Source organism: Diabrotica virgifera, chromosome 7, assembly GCF_917563875.1.
Source record: "Diabrotica virgifera virgifera chromosome 7, PGI_DIABVI_V3a".
NCBI lineage: Eukaryota > Metazoa > Arthropoda > Insecta > Coleoptera > Chrysomelidae > Diabrotica > Diabrotica virgifera.
The window spans coordinates 3,424,468-3,446,643 of NC_065449.1; the positions used below are offsets into that span (position 1 = coordinate 3,424,468).

Consider the following 22,176-nt stretch of genomic DNA (forward strand, 5'->3'; position numbering starts at 1 on the left):
GCTAGACATCCTTCTAGTGCTTAGTAGGTCTGACAGGGTCTATAGTGAGGCTTACAAAACAAAGAAGCAGGAATACAATCGTCTCCTGAGCGATGCAAGAAGTGCTCATTATGAAGAGCGTATAAATAACAGTGAAAGCAAATCAAAATGCGTTTGGCAGATTGTTAGGGAAATTAATGGTACAGTTACAGAATATGTCGATCAAACTTCGAATATTAGTGGTAAGCCTGAGGATATTTGTAATAATTTTAACAAATTTGTACTTCATGCAGGTCCTAATTTAATAAAAACTCAACCTCAAGCCACTTTTTCATGCAGTATTCCATATAACACCAAATCTTTTTTTCTTATACCAGTAACTATTTCTGAAATTCTTAATATCATCTCAAAGCTAAAAAATAAAAAAAGTGCAGGTTATGATGGGATCTCGGCGAATCTGTTGAAACATTGTGCAGAAGAGATTGCAGAACCATTGTGCCACATTATTAATAACTCTTTTAAGTATGGTATTTTCCCTAACCAACTAAAGTTAGCTCTAGTGAAACCTTTACATAAAAAGGGAGATAAAACCAAATTGGAAAATTATAGACCCATCAGTTTACTACCGACATTTTCAAAAATTTTCGAAATAGCAATGTGCACAAGACTTATAGCCTTTTTCAATGATGACCACCTAATTGCTGAATCACAACATGGATATCTCAAGGGAAGGTCTGTTGAAACAGCTACATACGAATTCGTGGATAAGATTTTGAATGGATGGGAGAACGGGGAGATTTCCTTGGGAATGTTCCTGGACTTATCAAAAGCGTTTGACAGCATAGATCATCATATTTTGATCAACAAACTAGAAAGATATGGAATTCGTGGCCCTGCTCGGGACTGGATAAGAGATTACCTCACTGACAGACGACAAAAAGTTATTATAACTCGAGAAGGACAACAGTTTTCTTCAGAAGAAGGGAATTTACAACTTGGTATTGCTCAGGGCAGTGTCATGGGACCACTTCTTTTTGTTTTCTACATTAACAATCTTGGTAGCGAAATACTGAGCAGTGAGTCTCACCTTGTAAATTTTGCAGATGATGCAAACTTATTAACATTAGCATCAACGTTTGAGGATCTTCTGAGTATTTCTTCAGATCACTTAAAAACAGCTCAGAATTGGTTCTTAAAAAATAAATTGGTTTTAAATACTGAGAAGACTAACTGTGTTTGTTTTCACACAAAGCAAAATAATGAGATAATTCCAGAGGAGATTGAGTTGGATGATCAAACTGTTGAATTATCAACAAATACAAAATTCTTGGGTATTTACATAGATCAACATCTAAATTGGTCAGAGCATCTGTGTGTTGTTCGCAAGAGAATCAACATGGCATGTTATTCATTACGAGTAATGTCTAAGTATTTGAATTTACAACACCTTAAGACAGTTTATTTTGCAAACATCTACTCAGTGCTCAGATATGGTATTATTTTCTGGGGAGGAGGAACTGATGTTGATAGAGTATTCATTGCTCAGAAGAGAGCAATAAGAACAATGCTCAAGATAAAAGCTCGAAGGACCTGTAGGGGAAAATTTAAGGAGTTAAGATTATTAACTGTGGCAGGGCTTTATATATATGAGTGTTTACTGTTCCTGTTCAAGAATAGGGATAGGTTTACACATTCTGAGCCAAAACACAGCATACCCACTAGGTATGTAGGGCTCAATTTTCCTATACATAGGCTAGTCGCAACAGAGAGAGGACCTACATATTCGTGTATAAAATTTTTTAACAAATTGCCTGTTAGAATTAAATTGCAACAGAATTTTAATATATTTAGAACTGAAATAAAAAGCATTTTATTGGATTTAGAACCATATTCTGTGTATGAGTTTTTAAATCACACATTTTAACTTTTAACTCATAGTATTTGTAATTGTAATTTTGTATGTATATTAGACACTTATTATTCAATTGTGACAATTTGCTGTAAGTATGTTGTTTACAATTTTTTTTAATAAAAGATATGAAAAGAAAAAAAAAAAAAAAAAAAAAAAAAAAAAAAAGATTATACATTGGAGACCGTCTAAGCACAAACGAAAAAGGGAAAGACCATAAATGCAAGAATTAGATGACCAGAAGAAACACGCCTTGTCACAATAGAGAAGCAAGGAAAATAATAGCTCACGGGGGGGGGGGGTAATATTCATGTTAGGGCCGGTTTCACCAACGACAAATAGTAGTTTATTCTATGATTATTTTCGAATTATCCTATGAAGTTATTCGACCAATAAACTGACATTTCTCCATTTTACTAACGTCAAATAATTTAATTTATCAAAAAAATACTTACTCTTCGAGTAAATTGGCAAGTTAACCTGGCTGTAAATATTTAGAAGAAAGTAAATTCCCAGTTTAATTCTAAATTATTATCAAAATTATATTGAAACAAAATATAAACTTAAACGTCTAATACAGTAGGAAAAATGAAAGAATACCCATGAACGAACATATTATAAAACACGCTGTATTTTCCTGTCACCGTGTCACACAAAAAATTAGCCAGCGCAAGTACATGTAATAATTATTATTACATGTACTTGCGCTGGGCAATTTTCTTTGTGACACGGTCAGGAAAATACAGCGTGTTTTATAATAATATGTTCGTTCATGGGTATTCTTTCATTTTTCCGACTGTATATTTTATTCGACGAATAGCTATTCATTGATTTATTTGGTGTTGGTGAAACCGGACCTTATGTTTTAAATATATTACTAAATTCGAGATAAAACATAGTCATAACCAAGTAATAAAAACAGAATTTTAAAATAATTACGGCATTCTTTGTTAACACCAAAAAAAGTCTTAGAAATAAAATAAAACCTGTATTGATATCGTCTTATATATTCTGGTTTTTTGCCCTGTAGCTAGGGTTATCAGCTCGATGCGTTTGAGTCGGTTTCTGCGAACAAATAAACCTGAACACCCTGTGGAAAGTCAAGGCAAGTCACGTAAATATACCCCCACGACCAAGCGTTAATGTCATTTCCTAATTCTGACTGACTTGGAGGCTGTTTCAAAATAATTGTGATGGGGATTATAAATTGTATGTATTGATCAATTACAAACATCTATAATGTGTATTGTAATTTTGTGTGATATTTTTTATTAAAAAAGGCTAAGTACGTAAATCGTTCAGCTAGACGTAGGGAATATACATTGAGAGAATTGTGGCAACTTCACTAACCTGTGTTCGTTGAAGCTTCTGTTTGAGGACGAGCTTTTGGTGCAATAGAGCTGTTAGAACTAATAGAATGATTGAGTTTTGAAGCAAGGCTGTCCATAAATAAATCAAAAACAAAGTTTATTATTAATGAGTTAATAATTTTCTTTAATTTTTAAAATAATTTTTATTTAAAAACTACATAATTTCAAAACTAAACAGTTTTCCCATTCCTTTTGGCCAAAAATATTTAGTTACTACATTGTCATATTTTGACGTTTATTTGTGTCAGTTGAAATGAATTATCAATTTTGAGGTAAATACCCCTTAATGCTAATAACCATATTTTCATCGAGAGAGATCAGTTGCCACAATTATCTCAATATAATACAATGTATGTATTTATGTATCTAAATATATACAATGTCCAGCTGAACGATTTACATATTGTATAATTCCACCAGATTTGCTAGCTACTAAAACTTTAGATTATAGCGAAGCAAGTTACATAGTAGTTGTATTATGATCCAAGATGAATAATTTGATGTAGTATAAATATAAACATATTTTTTTATAATCTAATTTAAAAAAATACTATTCTTTCACATGTTTTTAATGCCATAACGCAGTAAAGTTCACGCGCCGAACGCCTAGAACCGTAAACTATGAAAGTATGAGCAAGGCCAATCACAGTACGATTTGATTTTCCACTAAAATTATTAGTATACTTATTTTATTCAACTTATTTTATTTCTTATGTATTTTCTTAATTATTTCCTAATTTTGATTGTGCCTTAATAATGTATATTGATAAGGCATAGGAGCACAATTTGTCATTGTCATTTCGAGTTCCCATGTTCTCACCAGACGCTGCACAGTGGTGAATTTTGCCGAAAACCTGGCTAAAATGCAAAAATTTAAGTTTATATATTCCGAGAAATTTTATATGAATCTTGCTATGTAGGTTTCGGAGGATCATAAACGGCCGTTGAGGGTAGAACAATACAAGCATATCACATATTTATATTAGTGTAAAGTTGGGATTGAACGAAAGTGGACCGAATAAAATTAAAGTGTGTTATACAATTGAGGCATTGTTAGGTTTTCGTTTAAAACTATAGACGTGTATTATTTTGTTATTTTATAGTGGATGGTATTTCTTGAGGTAAGTGGAGTATTTCAATATACTTTTTAGATTCTTTTTCCTAACATAAACTTTATTTACAACATATTTACAAAATAATGGCAAGAATCTTCAATCGTTTTCTGTTTACCAAGTTTTAAAATAGGAGAAGTAAAAAAGTCAGCTTTGATCAGCAAAGATTTTTTGCTTAATAAATAATTCAATATGTATATAAATATTCCTCAAGAAATCATCTGCAACAAGTTGCAAAATTAGCGGAATTCTTCTTTTTAAAAAACTGTAACATGCTGGAGAATTTCCACATTAAGAGACTTTAATGTTATGGTGAGTTAATAAAGGAAGAACAAAATATGAAGCAGTTGATCCAGAAAATTTACAGTTTTTTTACACAAGAACCAAAGTTTTTTTTTATTTTTTTGCTTTCTTCTTCTTTTTTTAATCTTAAAGTCATTTTACGTTTATATATAGGTCTATCTTTTTGCTTTCTTTTATTTTTATATTTTTTAATAATATTGGTCGTGTGAGTCCAAAAATTTTGCCTTTTTTTTAAATAAAATGCATAAACCATACTTTATATTAAGAAGCCAAAAACAGGTAGGTCAACTCTTAATACGTCTTAATTGTTTGGTAAATGGATCCGATTAATTATAATTATTACCTACCAATGTGTGGCTTCTTAACACAAAGTTTCGTTTATGCATTTCATTTTTAAAAAATTAAAATTTTTGGCTCACACAGCCAAAATTATTAAAAATTATAAAAGTAAGGAAACAAAAACAGGATTATACATAAGAGTAAAAGGACTTAAAGATTAGAAAAAGAAGAAAGCAAAAAAAATAACAAAAAACGGCGGCTCTTGTGTAAAAAACTGTAAATTTACTGGATCAGATGCTTCATATTTTGTTCTTACTTTATTAACTGACCATATAACATTAAAGTCTTTTCATGTACAAATTCTCCAGCATGTTATATTTCGTTAAGGATGGACTTGGCTGCAGTTGATTTTTTGAGGAATATTTATATACATTTTGAACTATTTATTAAACAAAATATCTTTGCTGAGCAAAGTAGACTTTTTTACTTTTCCCTTTTTAAAACTTGGTAAACTTAAAACGATTGAAAATTCTTGCCAATTTGCAAACATGTTGTAAATAAAGTCTAGTTTACGAAGAAAAAAGTCTAAAAAGTATATTAAAATACTCCACTTACCTTCAGTCATAGCATCCACTATAAACTAACAAAATAATACACGTCTATAGTTCTATATGAAAACCAAACAATGCCCCAATATGATTGTATATGTATAACACACTTAATTTTTATTTGGTCCGCTGTCATTTAATCACAACTTTACACTAATATAAATATATGATCTCATAGGCGCCCATGGGCATGGCCACGGCCCCCTAGCTTTTCTGTTGCTTTAAACTAATATATTGTCATCCAAAGTATACAAAATGTAACGTGCAACATCTTCACGTCTGGCCCCTCCCCTAAAAATTTTTAGATGGGAGCCCATGCATGATCTGCTTGTATTGTTGTATCCTTAACGGTCGTTTATGATTCTCAAAAACCTACAGACCAAGGTTCATATAAAATCTCTCAGGTATACCTATAAACTTAGATTTTTACATTTTGGCTAGGTTTTCGGCGAAATTCACCACTGTGCGCTGGGGCTGAATACAAAATCAAACACAAAAGGCCCAACGAATGTCTTGTGTAATTGTTTCCTACTCAAGTGGCTAGCTTACAAAGATACCATCTATTGTGATGTCCGTGAACGAAAATGATTTAATAATATTATTTCCTGTCCTTTGTGTTATATGAAACGACCCATCACTGTTATTAAAATACACAGCCTAACAAATAAATGGTAAATTAATATTTATGTATAATAATGTACTCAGAATCAAAGGTGAATCAGGCTTGCACAAAAGTTTTTATTGCCACTTATAAACATGTTAATTATGCGAATAAAAAGTTTAGTTTTATCTATCTAATATCACTAAGTCTTATTGGATTCGCATTATCGAAATAATACCTTGGAATTATACTGTCCAGCTGTGAAGACAAAGAAATGAGAGATCAAGTACAAAAAGCGGAAATGAGAGTACTGAGATGAATTACAGGAAATGCGATGAGAGAACGAAAGAGGAGCGAAAATATTAGAAAAAAATGTAACATACAGCGTATAAACTAATGGACACCAAATAGAAGAAAGAATGTAATACCCACATATGCAGAATGGAAGAGACCCGTGTGGTCAAAATAGCAGGCAGCAGGAGATAAATCACCAAGTATCACACTACCGCGCAAAAAGAAGCAGAAGAATCAAGCTCAAGGGGGAACACCTGTGATTATGAGATATTTAAGTAAGATTATTTTTACGCAAAGAACAAAAAATTGTAATTCAATAGTTGTAGTTTATTAATAAACTTTTAATAATAAATTTTGATATCACAAGTTACTTACTAAAACAGTTAATAATGTCACTTCGCTTACTTGATTCTGAGTTCATCGTTTCCTGTATATTAATAACAATTCTAATTATCATAAAATATGTAGGTAAAGGAACTGCTTATGTCTTTTGGACAATTGAGGGCTTTCAATCTCGTGAAGGACACTGCATTTGGATTAAGCAAAGGATATGCATTTGCTGAATACATCGATATTACAATGACGGACCAGGTACGTACAACTTCATGTTTAGCAACTTTAAAAATTCTTGTTGATACATATCGAGGGGTTCGAGCAAAAACCCGATAAATATCAAAATTATGAAATCCGGTATTTTCAACGAAAACTTTTCGTTTATAAATTTGCAAAAGTCTGTGTGTTATTGCGTTGCCGCTCCTGCAATACTTAGAGCAGATGTATCGATGGATTCTTATGTAGTTTTGTCTTCTGAATCCAAATCTGAAAACGGCATTTCGATATCTCTAACCGTCTTCGAGATAATCGACCTCAAAATCTAAAATGTGACGTCACAATCCGGTTATCTCCTACCAGGCACTAAACGTCGGCTGAAATCTTTGATTAGGAAGTAGGCTACTTTTTTAATCTGAATTTGTTAAGCAAAGCAAATGTTATTATTTACATTTAAGTTTGACACTTCGTGAATGTCAAACTAAATTTCAAATTATTTAGCTATTAATGAAATATAAATGACATTTTATAGTGAATTTAATTATTATATAAAATAATATGTGTAATAAATGTATAAAAATACAATTTGAGTATATTTTGAAAGCAATAATAGATATTATACTATATTAATAATGAATCAGTAGAAACGATTAGGTATATTTAAATTTGGTAAATTATCTAAACTCCACTCGACCAGCGACCAGCGCACACAACTCAAAACACAAGTACGCAAATACGGTTGCGTGAAGCGTGGCGCAAAGCCGTGGAATTTACGAGACTCGCTAGGTCTGTAGATCCAAGTAAAGTGCATCAGTAAAAAATATCTTTATCATGTATGTATTATTTATTTTACAATATTGGAAAATTGTTATTTAAAATGTGGTTTGGAATAAAAAAGTATGTTCTGATATATGAAATTACATCCTTCTAATGGAAAAAAATATTTGACGAATTTTCTCAAATTATGGATACCAACATCATTTTCATTTATAACTCTTGTATTTTTAATTTGACGAAGAAAAGTTATTCTTCATAAAAATCTCTTCTTGGTCTAAGATTTATGATGCAACCATCATGAATCAAATTTTATTAATTTTATACGAGGTATGTAAAAAAATATGAATTTCGAGTAAAGTATCTTTATAGTTCACAACATTTAAATTAGAATGAGGTACTTGCACATTAAAACATAATTTTTAATTCTAAACAGTTTTTCGTAATAGCAATTTTCTATATTATGAATTTAAATAGGTATATAAACAAAGTTTTCGTTATGATAATGCTCGCATTTTCAGCTTGTTATTTCTGCTGTAGTAAAAACACGTCTCCTGCCACTGGTAATAGTTATTTATGTACCAAGTCAGTAAAGTGACTCTTTATCGAACGAGTCTGATATTACGAGAAGAGCGAGCGAAGCGAGTAACAGACGAGTTCTATAAAGAGCCTTTACTGACGTGGTGCATACAAAATTTTATCGCCAATCATAAAAAACATTAACACTTACTTAATTACATCCTAATGAAAAAAGGGTGTGTGTACTTGGTACGCACGTAAGACGTTATACTTCTGTTATTATGATTCCAACGAAATAAATATATTTTAAACAGTTTAATCGTATTTTTGTTTAAATTTTAAACCAATTTTAACACTTAAAATAAAATACCAAAAATTAAAAATACCGTTAATAGTTACGTTATTGTTTATGAAGTGTAGCCTACCGTAGCGCAGTTGCTTTTCCCTTGATGAATAGTAGAAATTCTAAATAAATATATTTGCTAACAAATTATCATTAATATCTGTCACCGTCCTATATAAATATAATCCAATTAACAAAAACACCATTTCATAATATACAATTTGTATTTGAATCAATACAAAACTAAAAATATTTAAGAATTTTATTAATTTTAGACACAAACGCTCATATGGTATTCATTGATCTTGAGAAAGCATATGATAGAGTTCCTCGAGAGATTCTGTGGTGGGCACTCAATAAGAAAGGAGTCCCTGGTGAATATGTAAAGATTGTGAGGGATATGTATGAGGGAGTAACGACTAGTGTTAGGACAGGTGTGGGAGAGACTGATAAATTTCATGTGAAAGTAGGATTGCATCAAGGTTCTGTGCTTAGTCCGTATTTATTCTCATTAGTTTTGGACCAGATAACAGCGAAAATACAGGGTAACATTCCATGGTGCTTAATGTATGCTGATGATGTCGTGTTAGTAGGAAATAGTGAAAGAGACTTAGAACAAAAACTGGAACAGTGGAGACAAGCTCTGGAGGAAAAAGGTTTAAAACTTAGTAGGACAAAAACAGAGTATTTGGAATGTTCATTTAAAGATGGAGCTACTACAAATAAAATGGTATCTTTGGATGGTGAAATGATTGTAAAAAGCAATAGTCTAAGTACCTAGGATCGGTATTACAGAGTAATGGAGAAATAGATGGAGATGCATGCAGTAGAATTAGGGCTGGATGGATGAAGTGGAAAGAAGCGAGTGGTGTGTTGTGTGACAGAAAAATTCCAATGAAGCTGAAGGGAAAATTCTATAAAACAGCCATAAGACCAGCTATGATGTACGGAACTGAATGTTGGGCAGTGAAAAAGAAAGAGGAACAGCGAATGCATGTGGCGGAAATGAGAATGCTTAGATGGATGAGTGGAGTGACAAAGAAGGATAAAATTAGATATGAGTATATTAGGGGAAGTCTAGGTGTGGCACCAATTGATGCCAAAATGAGAGAGCATAGGTTAAGATGGTTTGGTCATGTTCAACGTCGAGACGTTAACCACCCAATACGAAGAATAGCTGAAGTGCAGATTCCTGGAAGGAGTAGGAGAGGAAGACCAAAGAAGACCTGGGGGGAGACGATAAGGCAGGACATGTTGGTAAAGGGGATTAACATTGATATGGCCCAAGATAGAATTGTGTGGAGAAATGCAATTAGGGAAGCCGACCCCGCATAGGGATAAGGCAAAGAGAATGATGATGATGAATTTTATTAATTTTAGACGAAATAAAAATTTCGTGTGACAGTTATGACGATGGCAGAAAGCTTTTGCATGATGGCCGATATCGATGTTTAATCGATAGTTATTATCAATATTGAATAAGTACCTAATTACTAAATCTGTAAAGTTTTGATTTATGTTTTATGAATATAATTGTAAAATATTTTTAATAATTAAAGTAAATAAATTTTAAGTTCACTCAAATAAATAATCGATTACTGCCATCGACCACTTACATTCAATCTCACTTTATTTTGATTAATCGCGGCAGGTAAAGTAAAATTCTTCTTTCAGTACAATAAAGTGTTACTTTACTGCCGCAAATGGCGTCAAACGAGTACAATAATGAATGAATTTAGTGACGGTTGGCGATAAATGTTATTATTTGATATTAATATTTTTAAGCACAATAACTAATAAAAACCAAACATGGTAAAAACCGTTATTATATATAAAACTCATATTTTTAAATAACACCAACCCGACATATATCTTTACTGATAAAAATACTTTGTTGTAAACATATTTATAATATGAGAATCCGGTCGACTCATTTATCTTCTTTTTCCTGTGTAAAGTTACTAATTTTATTAGAAATATTTCTAAGTTAAAAACTGATAATTAATTTTACAGGAGATGAAGATTACAAAATTGTTCATTGTGACAAAATAGATTCATGCGAAAAGCGAAAATCCGATAAAGAATTTTAGACTATGATAGTTTATTCAATTTCAGCACACTTTTTTCCTGCGAAAACCCAGTAAAAGATGGCATAAATTGACAATTGAATATTACGAAAACAAAAAAAGCGGTTAGAATGGGGCCCATATTTAAAATGAAAAACAAACTCAGAGCTTCCAAGGTACCACAGCAAATCAGTTGTAGTAAATTTAAATTTACTGTAATTTACTATAATTTAAGTGTACTGAAAAGTTGTCTGAAGGCTATTGAAACTCTGTAGAAATTACTGGAGTCTAGTAGTAGTAGTCTAGTCTAGAAAAATTTTTATTTTGTACAATATAACTGTCAAACTAAATTAGGACTAGACTTGTCCCTAAAACTTCCCAAAGAAAGAACGAACATTTAGTAAGAAATGTTTCTTTCCACTAGCTTACCATGAATGAATTCCAGTGTGTCAAAAGTTTTTTAATAAACGCTGTGTATATTCTTAGATGATATATTAAATGCTGTAGCTAACAGTTATTCTACTGGATGATATTTTAAAGAAGACAATAGCGGAAAACGGTAACCAGTTGATAAAATTATCAAAAGATATTGGTTTGAATTAAAAAACTCCTACTCTACGCCCTAAAAGGCTAAAACAAATTTCATTCCAAAAAGCAATCATAGACTTACCGACTTCGGGCAATTTTGTTGAATACCCAGTAAAAATAAGCAACGGCAAATCTAGGGGATTTTTGTTATTGTATGATGTAGTTGGAAACAATGTTATATAAGTGTCAGATGTCAAAAAAAAGTAAAAATGTGTCAAAAAGAAAAATAAATGTTGATTTTGATGTTTAAGTTATTTGTAGAATTATTGAGTTTTCTTTTAAAATAAAACTGACTAGAAGTACTTCGGTGTTTAATTAACATCCACGCAATTCTGCAAAACATCAGGTTATGGCCCAGATCACTTGTTTTGGTGAGTATTTCGCCAGTAAAAAAAGTCAGTGTTGAAGAGCCTGTGTCGGTAGTTTGCCGCGGCCAACGAAAATAAAAAAGAAAAGCTGAAAAAAAGGTGAAAAAGAAGCTCGAGTATATATACATAAAAAAAGAAAAACATAAATCCGAAAAATGGAAAATTCATCGGCTGCGTTGAAACTTAGTGGTGGTGACAACTGGGTAGCCTGGAAATTTCAAACAAGGGTAGTGCTAAAAAGCCGTGGTTATTATGACATAGTAATAGGAAAGTCTGTGAGACCGAGCACTACTGGAGATGACCAAAAGAAATGGGATGCTGGTGATTCAAAAGCACAAGAATTTATAGTAACCAGAATAGAGCAAGGCCCTATGACACACATTTTATCCTGTGAGACCTCGAAAGATATGTGGACAAAGTTGAAGTCTGTCTACGACAAAGAGTCAGAGGTGAGCATTCATTTAATGCAACAAAAGTTTTTTCTCTTGGAGTTTTCATCAGGTAAAAATGTTGCCTCATTCATATCACAGCTTGAAGAGATAAAAAATAAGCTAAAGCAAGCTGGTGAAGAGCTGTCCGATAAAATGATCATGACAAAAATACTTATGGCATTGCCAGAGGAATATAAGCATTTTCGGTCCGCATGGGAATCCGTACCATCTGATAAACAAACCCTAGATGAACTTACATCAAGACTACTTATCGAAGAAGAAAGAAGTAAGTCAGCACAGGGCAGCACAGCATTGGCGATGAAAAGTGATACAAGCAGAGAATTTAAAGGGCAAAAGAAAACCAGGTTAAAGTGCCATTTTTGTGGCAGAGGTGGCCATATTGCGAAAAATTGCTTTTTCAAGAAGAAAGAGAGAGATAATAATAGCCAGAAAGACATAAAAGTATGCAGTCAATGTAAAAGACGAGGACACAACTTACAAGAGTGTTGGTTTAATAAAAATAAAAATGAAAAACAACAGACAAGCAGAGAAGAAAATAAAATTGACAGTAATGCATTCATGGTATATACTGGGAGTAAGAAAAATAAAAATGAATGGTGCTTGGACACAGGAGCTAGCGAACATATGTGCTGGAATCAAGATCTGTTTGAAGAATTGATAGAGATAAGCTATAAAAAACAAGTAAAAGTCGGAAATGGAGAAAAATTACCAGTTAAAGGTATTGGAAAAATAACTCTATGGGCATTTAATGGTAAGAAATTTATAAAGTCAACCCTGTCAGATGTATTATTTGTGCCAGATTTAAAATTTAATTTATTCTCAGCTGGATGTGCCTTAGATAAAGGTTATAAGATGTTTTCAAACAATGAAAAATGTGAATTTTATAATGACAAAGGAGAAATAAGAGCATTGGCAACACGGGATAACAAATTATACAAAATGTTATTCTCACAAGAACAAAACACTGAAACCTTTGCAAATATTTTAATTTCGGAACGCACCCCTAACGAAAACTTGTCTGACGGTCAAGTTCAAGAAAACAGCTGTTTAGTAGATGTATTTTTATCAGAGTGTAATTCTGCAAAAACAACAGAAAGTTTGAGAGTTTGGCACTGCAGACTAGCACATCAAAATACTACATATGTGAGAAACTTTTTAAGGCAAAATAACATTGATTTTATAGACGAAAAATTCGTGTGTGAACAGTGTTTAACAGGTAAACAACACAGAATACCATTCAAGTTAAGTGAATCAAGAGCAAGTGAGTCATTACAATTAGTGCATACAGACGTATGTGGCCCTATGGAAGAAGAGTCTTTAGGGGGAAATAGGTATTTCCTGTTGTTAAAGGATGACTATACAAATTATAGGTACGCGTATTTCATGAAAAATAAATCAGAAGTTAAGAAACACCTTAAAAATTTTATATCATTAGCCGAGAGAGAGACAGGCTACAAGATGAAAACTTTACGATCAGATAACGGTTTAGAGTTTATGAACCAAGAAATAAAGGAGATGCTTGACTATCAAGGCATAAAACATCAGAGATCAGTAGTGTATACGCCTCAGCAGAACGGTAGGGCTGAGAGGGAAAATAGAACCCTAGTTGAATCAGCCCGAACTATGATACAAGGGCAAAAGTTGAATAAAAACTTGTGGGCAGAGGCCATACATACAGCAGTGTATGTTTTAAACCGAACAGGCCCTAGTAGCATAAAAAATGTGACACCTTATGAATTATGGTACAAAAAGAAAGTCAATAATATTTCTACACTCAAGAGTTTTGGTTCTAGAGTATCAGTGCATGTCCCAAAAGAGAAGAGATTAAAATGGGATGCAAAAAATATGTTTGGTTTCTTTATTGGCTACAGTGAGGATGTAAAAGGTTACAAAATATTTGTCCCAGACAAAAATAAAGTTGAAATTCATCGAGATGTCATATTTTTGCCCGAGAAAACCATAGAAATAAAAAATGGGGAGACAGACATGAATAAAAACATACAGATGATATGTGAGGAGATAAAGTCAGAAGAAGATGACAGTGAAGCAGAAGAACCTCAAAATAATAGAGAAGAAAGCAGTGAGAGTGACCTCGAAACTGATAGCAGTATTGAAGATGTGAATGAAATAGAGCAGGAGCATGGATATGACCTGAGAAGACATATAAAAAGACCCTCAAGATATGATGATTATGTTCTGGATGATGACGAAATGAGTTTGTTGACTTTTAGTGATGATGAAGAACCCCAGACGTATGATGATGCAGTGGCCAGTAGTGAGTGTAAAAATTGGAAGAAAGCTATGCAATCAGAAATAAATGCGTTGCTAGAAAATGAAACATGGGAGTTTGTGCAAAGTAGTGATGGTCAAAAAGTCATTGAGTGCAAGTGGGTGTTCAAGAAAAAGAAAAATGAAAATGGTAAAGTAGTGAAATATAAAGCTCGTTTGGTAGCTAGAGGTTTTCAACAAATTGGTATGTGTTTTAATGATATTTATAGTCCAGTAGCAAAATTACCATCAATAAGGATTTTCTTAGCCATGTGTAATACTTTTGATATGAAAATTCATCAAGTAGATGTTTGTAGTGCATTTCTAAATGGGGATATTAAAGAAAATGTTTTTATTTCACTCCCAAAGGGATTTAAAGAAAAAGAGGGCACTATTTGCAAATTAAGAAAATCCTTATATGGTTTGAAAAGTTCACCTAAAAATTGGAATGACAAATTTCATAATTTGATGCAAAATTTGAGTTTTTCAAGATCTGAATATGAATATTGTCTTTATATTAAAGTAAATGAAAAAGGTAGGATATACATTTTGCTGTATGTTGATGATTTGCTGTTGGCAGGTACAAATGATCAAGAAGTTGAGAAAATAAAATACATTTTAAACAAAAACTTCAAAATGAACGACTTAGGTCAAATAAAACATTTTTTGGGTATGTGCATAACTCAAAATTTGTCTGAAGGCAAAATAAAAATTAATCAAACTGTTTACTTAAAAAATGTTTTGAAGAAATTTGACATGTCAAGCTGCAAGCCATCAACAACACCAATGGATAATAATTTTCACCACGATTTTCTCAAACGAGAAAAATCTGAGAGCATAGAGATAGAAAAGAAATGTAGAGTTGCTATAGGATGTTTGATGTATGCAATGTTATGCTCAAGACCAGATTTGTGTATAGCTATAGGTATATTAAGCAGGTATCAAACATGTGCAAGTAACGATTTGTGGGTAGCAATAAAAAGAGTATTGAGATATATTCAAAGCACAGTTACTATGAGTTTGATATACTATAAACATAAATATAAACAGGAAAATTTGATAGTAGGGTACTCAGATTCAGATTGGGCAGGTGACCGTACTGATAGAAAATCTACATCAGGATATGTATTCAAAGTTTTTAATTGCACGGTGTCATGGGCATCACGGAAACAGTCTACAGTCAGTTTGTCCTCTACTGAAGCTGAATATGTTGCACTAAGTGTATGTGTGAGTGAAGCATGTTGGCTAAGATACTTAATGTATGATTTAAAAATAAAACCTGATTATGTAGCGGTTCTAATTCATGCAGACAATCAAAGCGCTATAAGGGTTAGTAGAAATCCGGAATTTCATAAAATACTAAAACATGTTGATATTAGATTTCATTTTGTACGAGATAAAATTAAGGAAAATATTGTTGTATTAAAATATCTTAATACAAGTGACCAACAGGCTGACATATGTACAAAACCATTAGGTTTAACTCTGTTTAAAAAATTTAGAGAGTTGCTAGGTTTAGAATAAAAAAAATTAATTTAGATCTAGGAGATTTACCGTTGAGGGGGGGTGTTGAATACCCAGTAAAAATAAGCAACGGCAAATCTAGGGGATTTTTGTTATTGTATGATGTAGTTGGAAACAATGTTATATAAGTGTCAGATGTCAAAAAAAAGTAAAAATGTGTCAAAAAGAAAAATAAATGTTGATTTTGATGTTTAAGTTATTTGTAGAATTATTGAGTTTTCTTTTAAAATAAAACTGACTAGAAGTACTTCGGTGTTTAATTAACATCCACGCAATTCTGCAAAACATCAAATTTACCAAAGTTATATAAAAGTACCTTTCCAATAAGTGAAGCAAAGAAGACGGATTTGATAAAGATATGCCAAGAAAATATTTTCCAGAAGAGGTGCATGCTTGAATAACAAATTTAAAAACCGGTAATTATATCGTAGATCGAATTCCAGACGTAATGATGTGAGAAGAATTGGAAGAAGACACATTTTACCTTTTAATTTTCTAAAAAGAATGCAGATTAATTTATTTTTGTTGGAATAACATACAATTAACTTTTATTTTATAGTTAAAAAAATTCAAAATAAAAACCAATAAAATCAAATATTATACTCATTCAACGAGGTAAAACCCGATAAATATCACGTTTTATTTTTTTTTTGTAAATAAGTTTTTATAAATTAAACTTAAAATAAATTATTCTAACTAAATATTAAATTCTCTGCCATTTGGCTATAACAAATATTTGATAAAACTTCCTGTGACGATATTAAATCTTCTTCAAACTTCCTAAAATCTTTAAATCGCGATTATCTCTAAACAATGGTTTTGTTAGTTATCGGGTTTTCGCTCAAACCCCTCGATATACTCAAGTCAACAGCAAACTATAATAATTGTACAGAAATATCTGAAACTGCGAAGGGGGTTCAGGTAGCAAATCAAGGAGAGGGGACTTCAGTTAAATGCGTTGGTGGAAAGAGTTAACATACATTTAAAACGCATTGTGCACGAAATCAGTGGTTTTGCGATATTGCCAGATAAAATCGTCGAATAGTTGTTTATTTAGAATACATTGAATATTTCCTGTGTTGTTTGAGAAGCTTTTTCATTAATAAATTGTTTCTTGTTTACACAGGTAAATCATTTTGGGAGATTGTGATTATGCTGAAATGTATTACTAAGTTTTGGCTTCATTATCCTTCAAACATGTGGCTAAAGGTTTTAAACCAAGACCAGAAAACAAAAAAAAAATATTTTTATAATAATTTAATATTTTTTAATAAACATGAATATTACAAGTGTCAAAAATAGGACACTAAGTGCACAGTCCCGTGAAATTATACACAATATTTTAAAATTTACGCAGAAGGAAGCAGAAAGGAATTTTCCGTGAAACAGGTAACTAATAAAAAACCGAAAAACCTTTGAAATCCGCTTGATCTGACAACGTCGCGTAACCAAAATTTTCGATCTCTCTGACCTTGACAGTTTCAGATATTTCTGTCAACCTGTAATTACTTAATCTTATTCCAGCTACTATTTCATGTTCTATTTCCATTTTTAGGCTATAGCTGGTCTAAATGGTATGCAATTGGGAGATAAACGATTAATTGTTCAAAGAGCTAGTGTTGGAGCTAAAAATACTACAGTGTTGCCTGCTGTTCAAATTCAAGTGCCAGGTCTCAGTTTGGTCGGTGCTTCAGGACCTGCAACGGAAGTATTGTGTCTTCTGAATATGGTAAGTCGCAAAATTATATTTTCTTATAAAGGATGTCGACTTTGAGAACCAACAGAGAAAATTTAGCAGAGACATGGAGATTGTATTGCTGGGATCTATATAAAGATAATTAACACCAGTAACTTTTCAAGAAACCCCTGAAGAAATGGAAGAAGAACCTAAATACTCGAGAATGAAATAAGACTGGTGATCAGTAAACTCAAGTATAATAAACACCAGATCCAGATATGATAAATGATAACAGCAAAAATGTTCAAAGCCACAGAAGAAACCGAAATAAAATTGGTATGGTATACCAAGCAATCGCCTGACGACTGGACATAATCTACAATAACGACAATACATAAAAAGGCAGTTTCCATAGATGCGACAACTATAGAACCATCTCCCTTGTCTCACGTGCCAGTAAAACAATGCTACACATAAATCAATGGGACTCTGAAAAGTTTTCTACACAGGGAAATACCCCAAGAGCAAACTGGATTTACCAAAGGTGGTACTTGAGAACACCTTCTAAACATCAGACAAATAATAGAAAACTCTAGAGAATTCAATATCCCACGATATAATTGTTTTATAGATTATTGCAAAGCATTCGCCATAGTCAAATGACAACACTTAAGATTTAAATACCACAACACGTAATTTTGCTTATAACTGAACTATACAAACACATTACTGAAACAGAAGTGCTTGATACACTCTTAATCTAATTCCATCCAAAACAAGGTGTCAGACAAGAATGTATACTGTCTCCACAATTGTTTAACATATATGGGGAGCATATTATGAGAAGAGCGGTCCGCCAGTCTACATCCATGTCATAATCTTAATATTTTGAGGTTAAGTTCTTACAATACTGTCTACTATTCCATAAAACATATTATTTAATAAGTCAACAATACAATATATTAATATTTTATAGGTCACACCTGATGAGTTAAAAGACGAAGAAGAATATGAAGATATTCTTGAAGATATCAAGGAAGAATGTAATAAATATGGTGTTGTCAGAAGTATTGAAATTCCGAGACCCATTGATGGTGTTGAAGTACCAGGTTGTGGAAAGGTATGTCTCTATCTATCTAATCAGCCCTAAACGTCCATCCTTTGATATAGGTCTCCTCTTCCTTTTTCCATGCCTCTCTATCTTGGGCAATTTGCATCCATTTTGACCCAGTGTGTTTCTTCAGGCATCTGACCATCGCATCCATTCTTCGTCTTTCCCTTTTTCGTTTGTGGTGGTATGTGATAACTTCCAGTATTTTTTAATGTACTCTAGCTCTAATGTAGCTCTTTAAAGATGGCGTCTTGGATTTAGTTTTTCTTAAATATCTCCAGAATGCTTCTTTTTAGAAAAACTAAAATATGTAGGTAGGTACACTTATTTATCTTTTAGAGATAAAAATCGACTACATCAATTACAAATTTCTAGTACCTGTCATAGGCGCCCGTTTTGAGTAGGGCAACGGTTATTTTATCGCATAACTTTTTTGTCTTTTAACTTCTAAGCATTTTTAATACTGGATTACTAAATTGTGTATTTTAGTAACAAAAGGTACTCTTGCTTCAAGTCGGCAGGATGCACCGTTTTCTAGAAAAAACGATTTGAAAATTTTTCGTCTGTTGAATTTGAAAAATAATTTCAAAAAAAAAACTATTTACAAAAACGAAAACCGATATGATTTATGTAATAACCGAAAATATATACGGTCATATGCGTCCGTTTTGGGTAGGTCAACGGTTATTTTATCGCATAGCTTGTTTGTCTTTTATTTTTAAGCATTTTTGACACTTGATGATTAAATTATGGGGTATTCCAGTACTAAAAATTACTCTTACTTTAAGTCGGTAAAATACACCGCTTATTTTTGAAAAAAAAATTCAAACTTTTTTCAAATTCAATAAACGAAAAATTTTTAAATCGATTTTTCTAGAAAACGATGCATCCTACCGACTTAAAGTAAGAGTACGTTTTAGTACTAGAGTACCTGACAATTTAGTATTCCTTTGTCAAAAATGCTTAGAACGCAAATACATAAAAGTTATGCGATAAAATACCCGTTGCCCTACCCAAATCGGGCGTCTATGACCGGTACTAGAAATTCATAATTGATGGAATCGATTTATTTTTGGAAGATAAATAAGCGTACCAGTTTTCATTTTTCTAAATAGAAGCGTTCTGGAGATATTTAAGAAAAACTAATTCCAAGACGCCATCTTTAAAGAGCTCTAGCTCCCTTAGGAAGCTTTTTCGGACTAGGTGAATTGGGTTGTCTTAAAATTATCTGAAGAATCTCCGGTCTTCGACCGTCTACAGCAATTTTGACACATGACCAGATTTTGACACGAAAGTTGCGACCATCTTCTTTGACACACTTCGAGAACTTTTGTTGGGTTTTCCTCATCGTGAAACACCCACACAGCTGATTGGCGTTTATTTTCCGGTTCGTAGGAGTAAATCCAAGATTCATCGCCACTAACAATACTATAAACATTTTTTGGGGTTCCTTTATTGAGCCGTTCCAATGTTTTTCGACACCAACTAACGCGAACCGCTTTTTGCTCTTCTGTTAGCAAATGAGGGATCCAACGGGAAACCAACTTCATAACACCCAGTTCTTCATGTAGGATCTTTTAGACCGAGGTCTTTGAAGTGAAGATGCCTCTATCTCTCGGTATGTTACACGGCGGTCATTCTTAATTAGCCAACGAACCAATTGCATCAATGTTTTGCTATGTGACTGCTGTTTTGGGTGGACCTGACCTGGATTCATCGCTGAGACTAGAACGACCACGCTGAAATTCGTAATATCAGCGGGAAATAGTTGACCAGTGTGATGCTTCATTCTCAAACAGAAACCATTTCAACGAGACATTGCTGTTGGGATAATCCTCTCTATAATTGTAAAAAATTATTACTCGAAAATGTTCTCTACTAAGATCTACTTTTCGACTGACTTGCTGATTTCAAAAATTCACTGTATCCACACGACTTGTATTGAAATGAAATTCTGGGTTTATATCAACAAAAGATTGAGGTTACATTTGTGTCAGAAGGTTTTATTGATGGCGCCCTCTAAGGGCTATATGCAAAACTAAAAAGACTTTCTTTCTCCCCTTCTTTGTACCCTATCAGGGTGTCGGATTTGGGATCGCTATTTTAATTTACATTCACCCATCTCTTCAATTCCTCGAGTGATTTTCCTTTAACTTTTCCCGCCTCTACTACTTCTGTATCCATTTTTTTCTTGGTCTGCCTCTTTTTCTTTTCACGATGTTCTTTGCCCATACCAATTCATTTGTCTCTTTTTTAGTTTATTCATTATTGGTTAACTATAGCATATATAACAACTAAAAAGAAAAACCTCGTAATATTTGATTTACACAATAAACTAACTATAGATTTTTTTTATTTATAGGTATTTGTCGAGTTCAATTCTGTGTTGGATTGTCAAAAGGCACAACAAACTCTGACCGGAAGGAAATTCAGCAATCGTGTAGTGGTGACATCATACTTCGATCCAGATAAATATCATAGACGAGAGTTTTAAATTTCGACTTACAACATTTTACTACTAAGAATTATTTACATGAATTACACATTCGTATTAAAATATTTGTAATATCTAAAGTTTGTTTATAGGTATAAATAAAGTAGACTTAGGTTTTAGACCAATTGGTAGTCGTTTCTTTTATTTTTATTTATCATTGATATCCTACTCAGCTGATGCCAAAATAAGAGAGCAAAGATTAAGATGGTTTGGTTATGTTTAACGACGAAACGTCAATCACTCAATACGAAGAATAGCTGAAGTGCAGATTCCTGGAAAGAGTAGGAGAGGAAGACCAAAGAAGACCTGGGGAGAGACGATTATGCAGGACAGCTCACGATTATGCTCACATTCTCAAATTATTCTTGAAAATAATACATGGACATATAAATACAAAACTGGAAGAAGAAATAGATCATAGTCAGTTTGCGTTTAGAAAGAGACTAGGAACCAGAGGCGCGTTATTTGCTTTTAATGTGTTAGCTTAAAGATGCATGGATATGAACGTGGATGTGCATGTTTGTTACGTTGATTTTGAAAAGGCATTTGACAAAGTTAAACATGAAAAGACCAAAAACATAGACAAAAGGGACTTACGAATAACAACAAACCTTCACTGGAATCAAAGAGCTTAAATTGTAATAGATAATGAACCCAGTCCAGAAATTGAAATCAGGAGAGGAGTAGGCAAGGATGTATTATGTCTCCATTACTATTTAATGGTTATAGTGATAGTGAAGCCATTTTTGAAGACGCATTACTATCTCAAAGCGAAGGGATAATAATTAACGGAAGATCTGTTAACAACATAAGATATGCAGATGACACCGTGATTATGGCAAGCTCTGCTGGTCAACTACAATTACTGCTAAGCAAAACAAACAGTTTTTGTGAAAAATGAATATAAAAAAGACCAAATATGTGATAATAACAAATATATAAACATACTTTTGGGAAATGTACCGATAGAAAGGGTTGATAAACACA

General features: G+C 32.6%; 1 protein-coding gene across 1 annotated transcript in view; it reads left to right on the forward strand.

The window, feature by feature from the left end:
• LOC126888374 (splicing factor U2AF 50 kDa subunit-like) overlaps positions 1-21,314 on the forward strand; it is a 33,752-nt gene extending 12,438 nt beyond the window's left edge. The window contains exons 5-8 of the mRNA XM_050656571.1: positions 6,924-7,046; positions 17,462-17,635; positions 18,561-18,704; positions 21,058-21,314. Coding sequence (XP_050512528.1) covers positions 6,924-7,046; positions 17,462-17,635; positions 18,561-18,704; positions 21,058-21,189 — 573 coding nt within the window. The 3' untranslated portion in view covers positions 21,190-21,314. The remainder of the gene's footprint in view (positions 1-6,923; positions 7,047-17,461; positions 17,636-18,560; positions 18,705-21,057) is intronic.
• Positions 21,315-22,176: the final 862 nt, after the last annotated feature.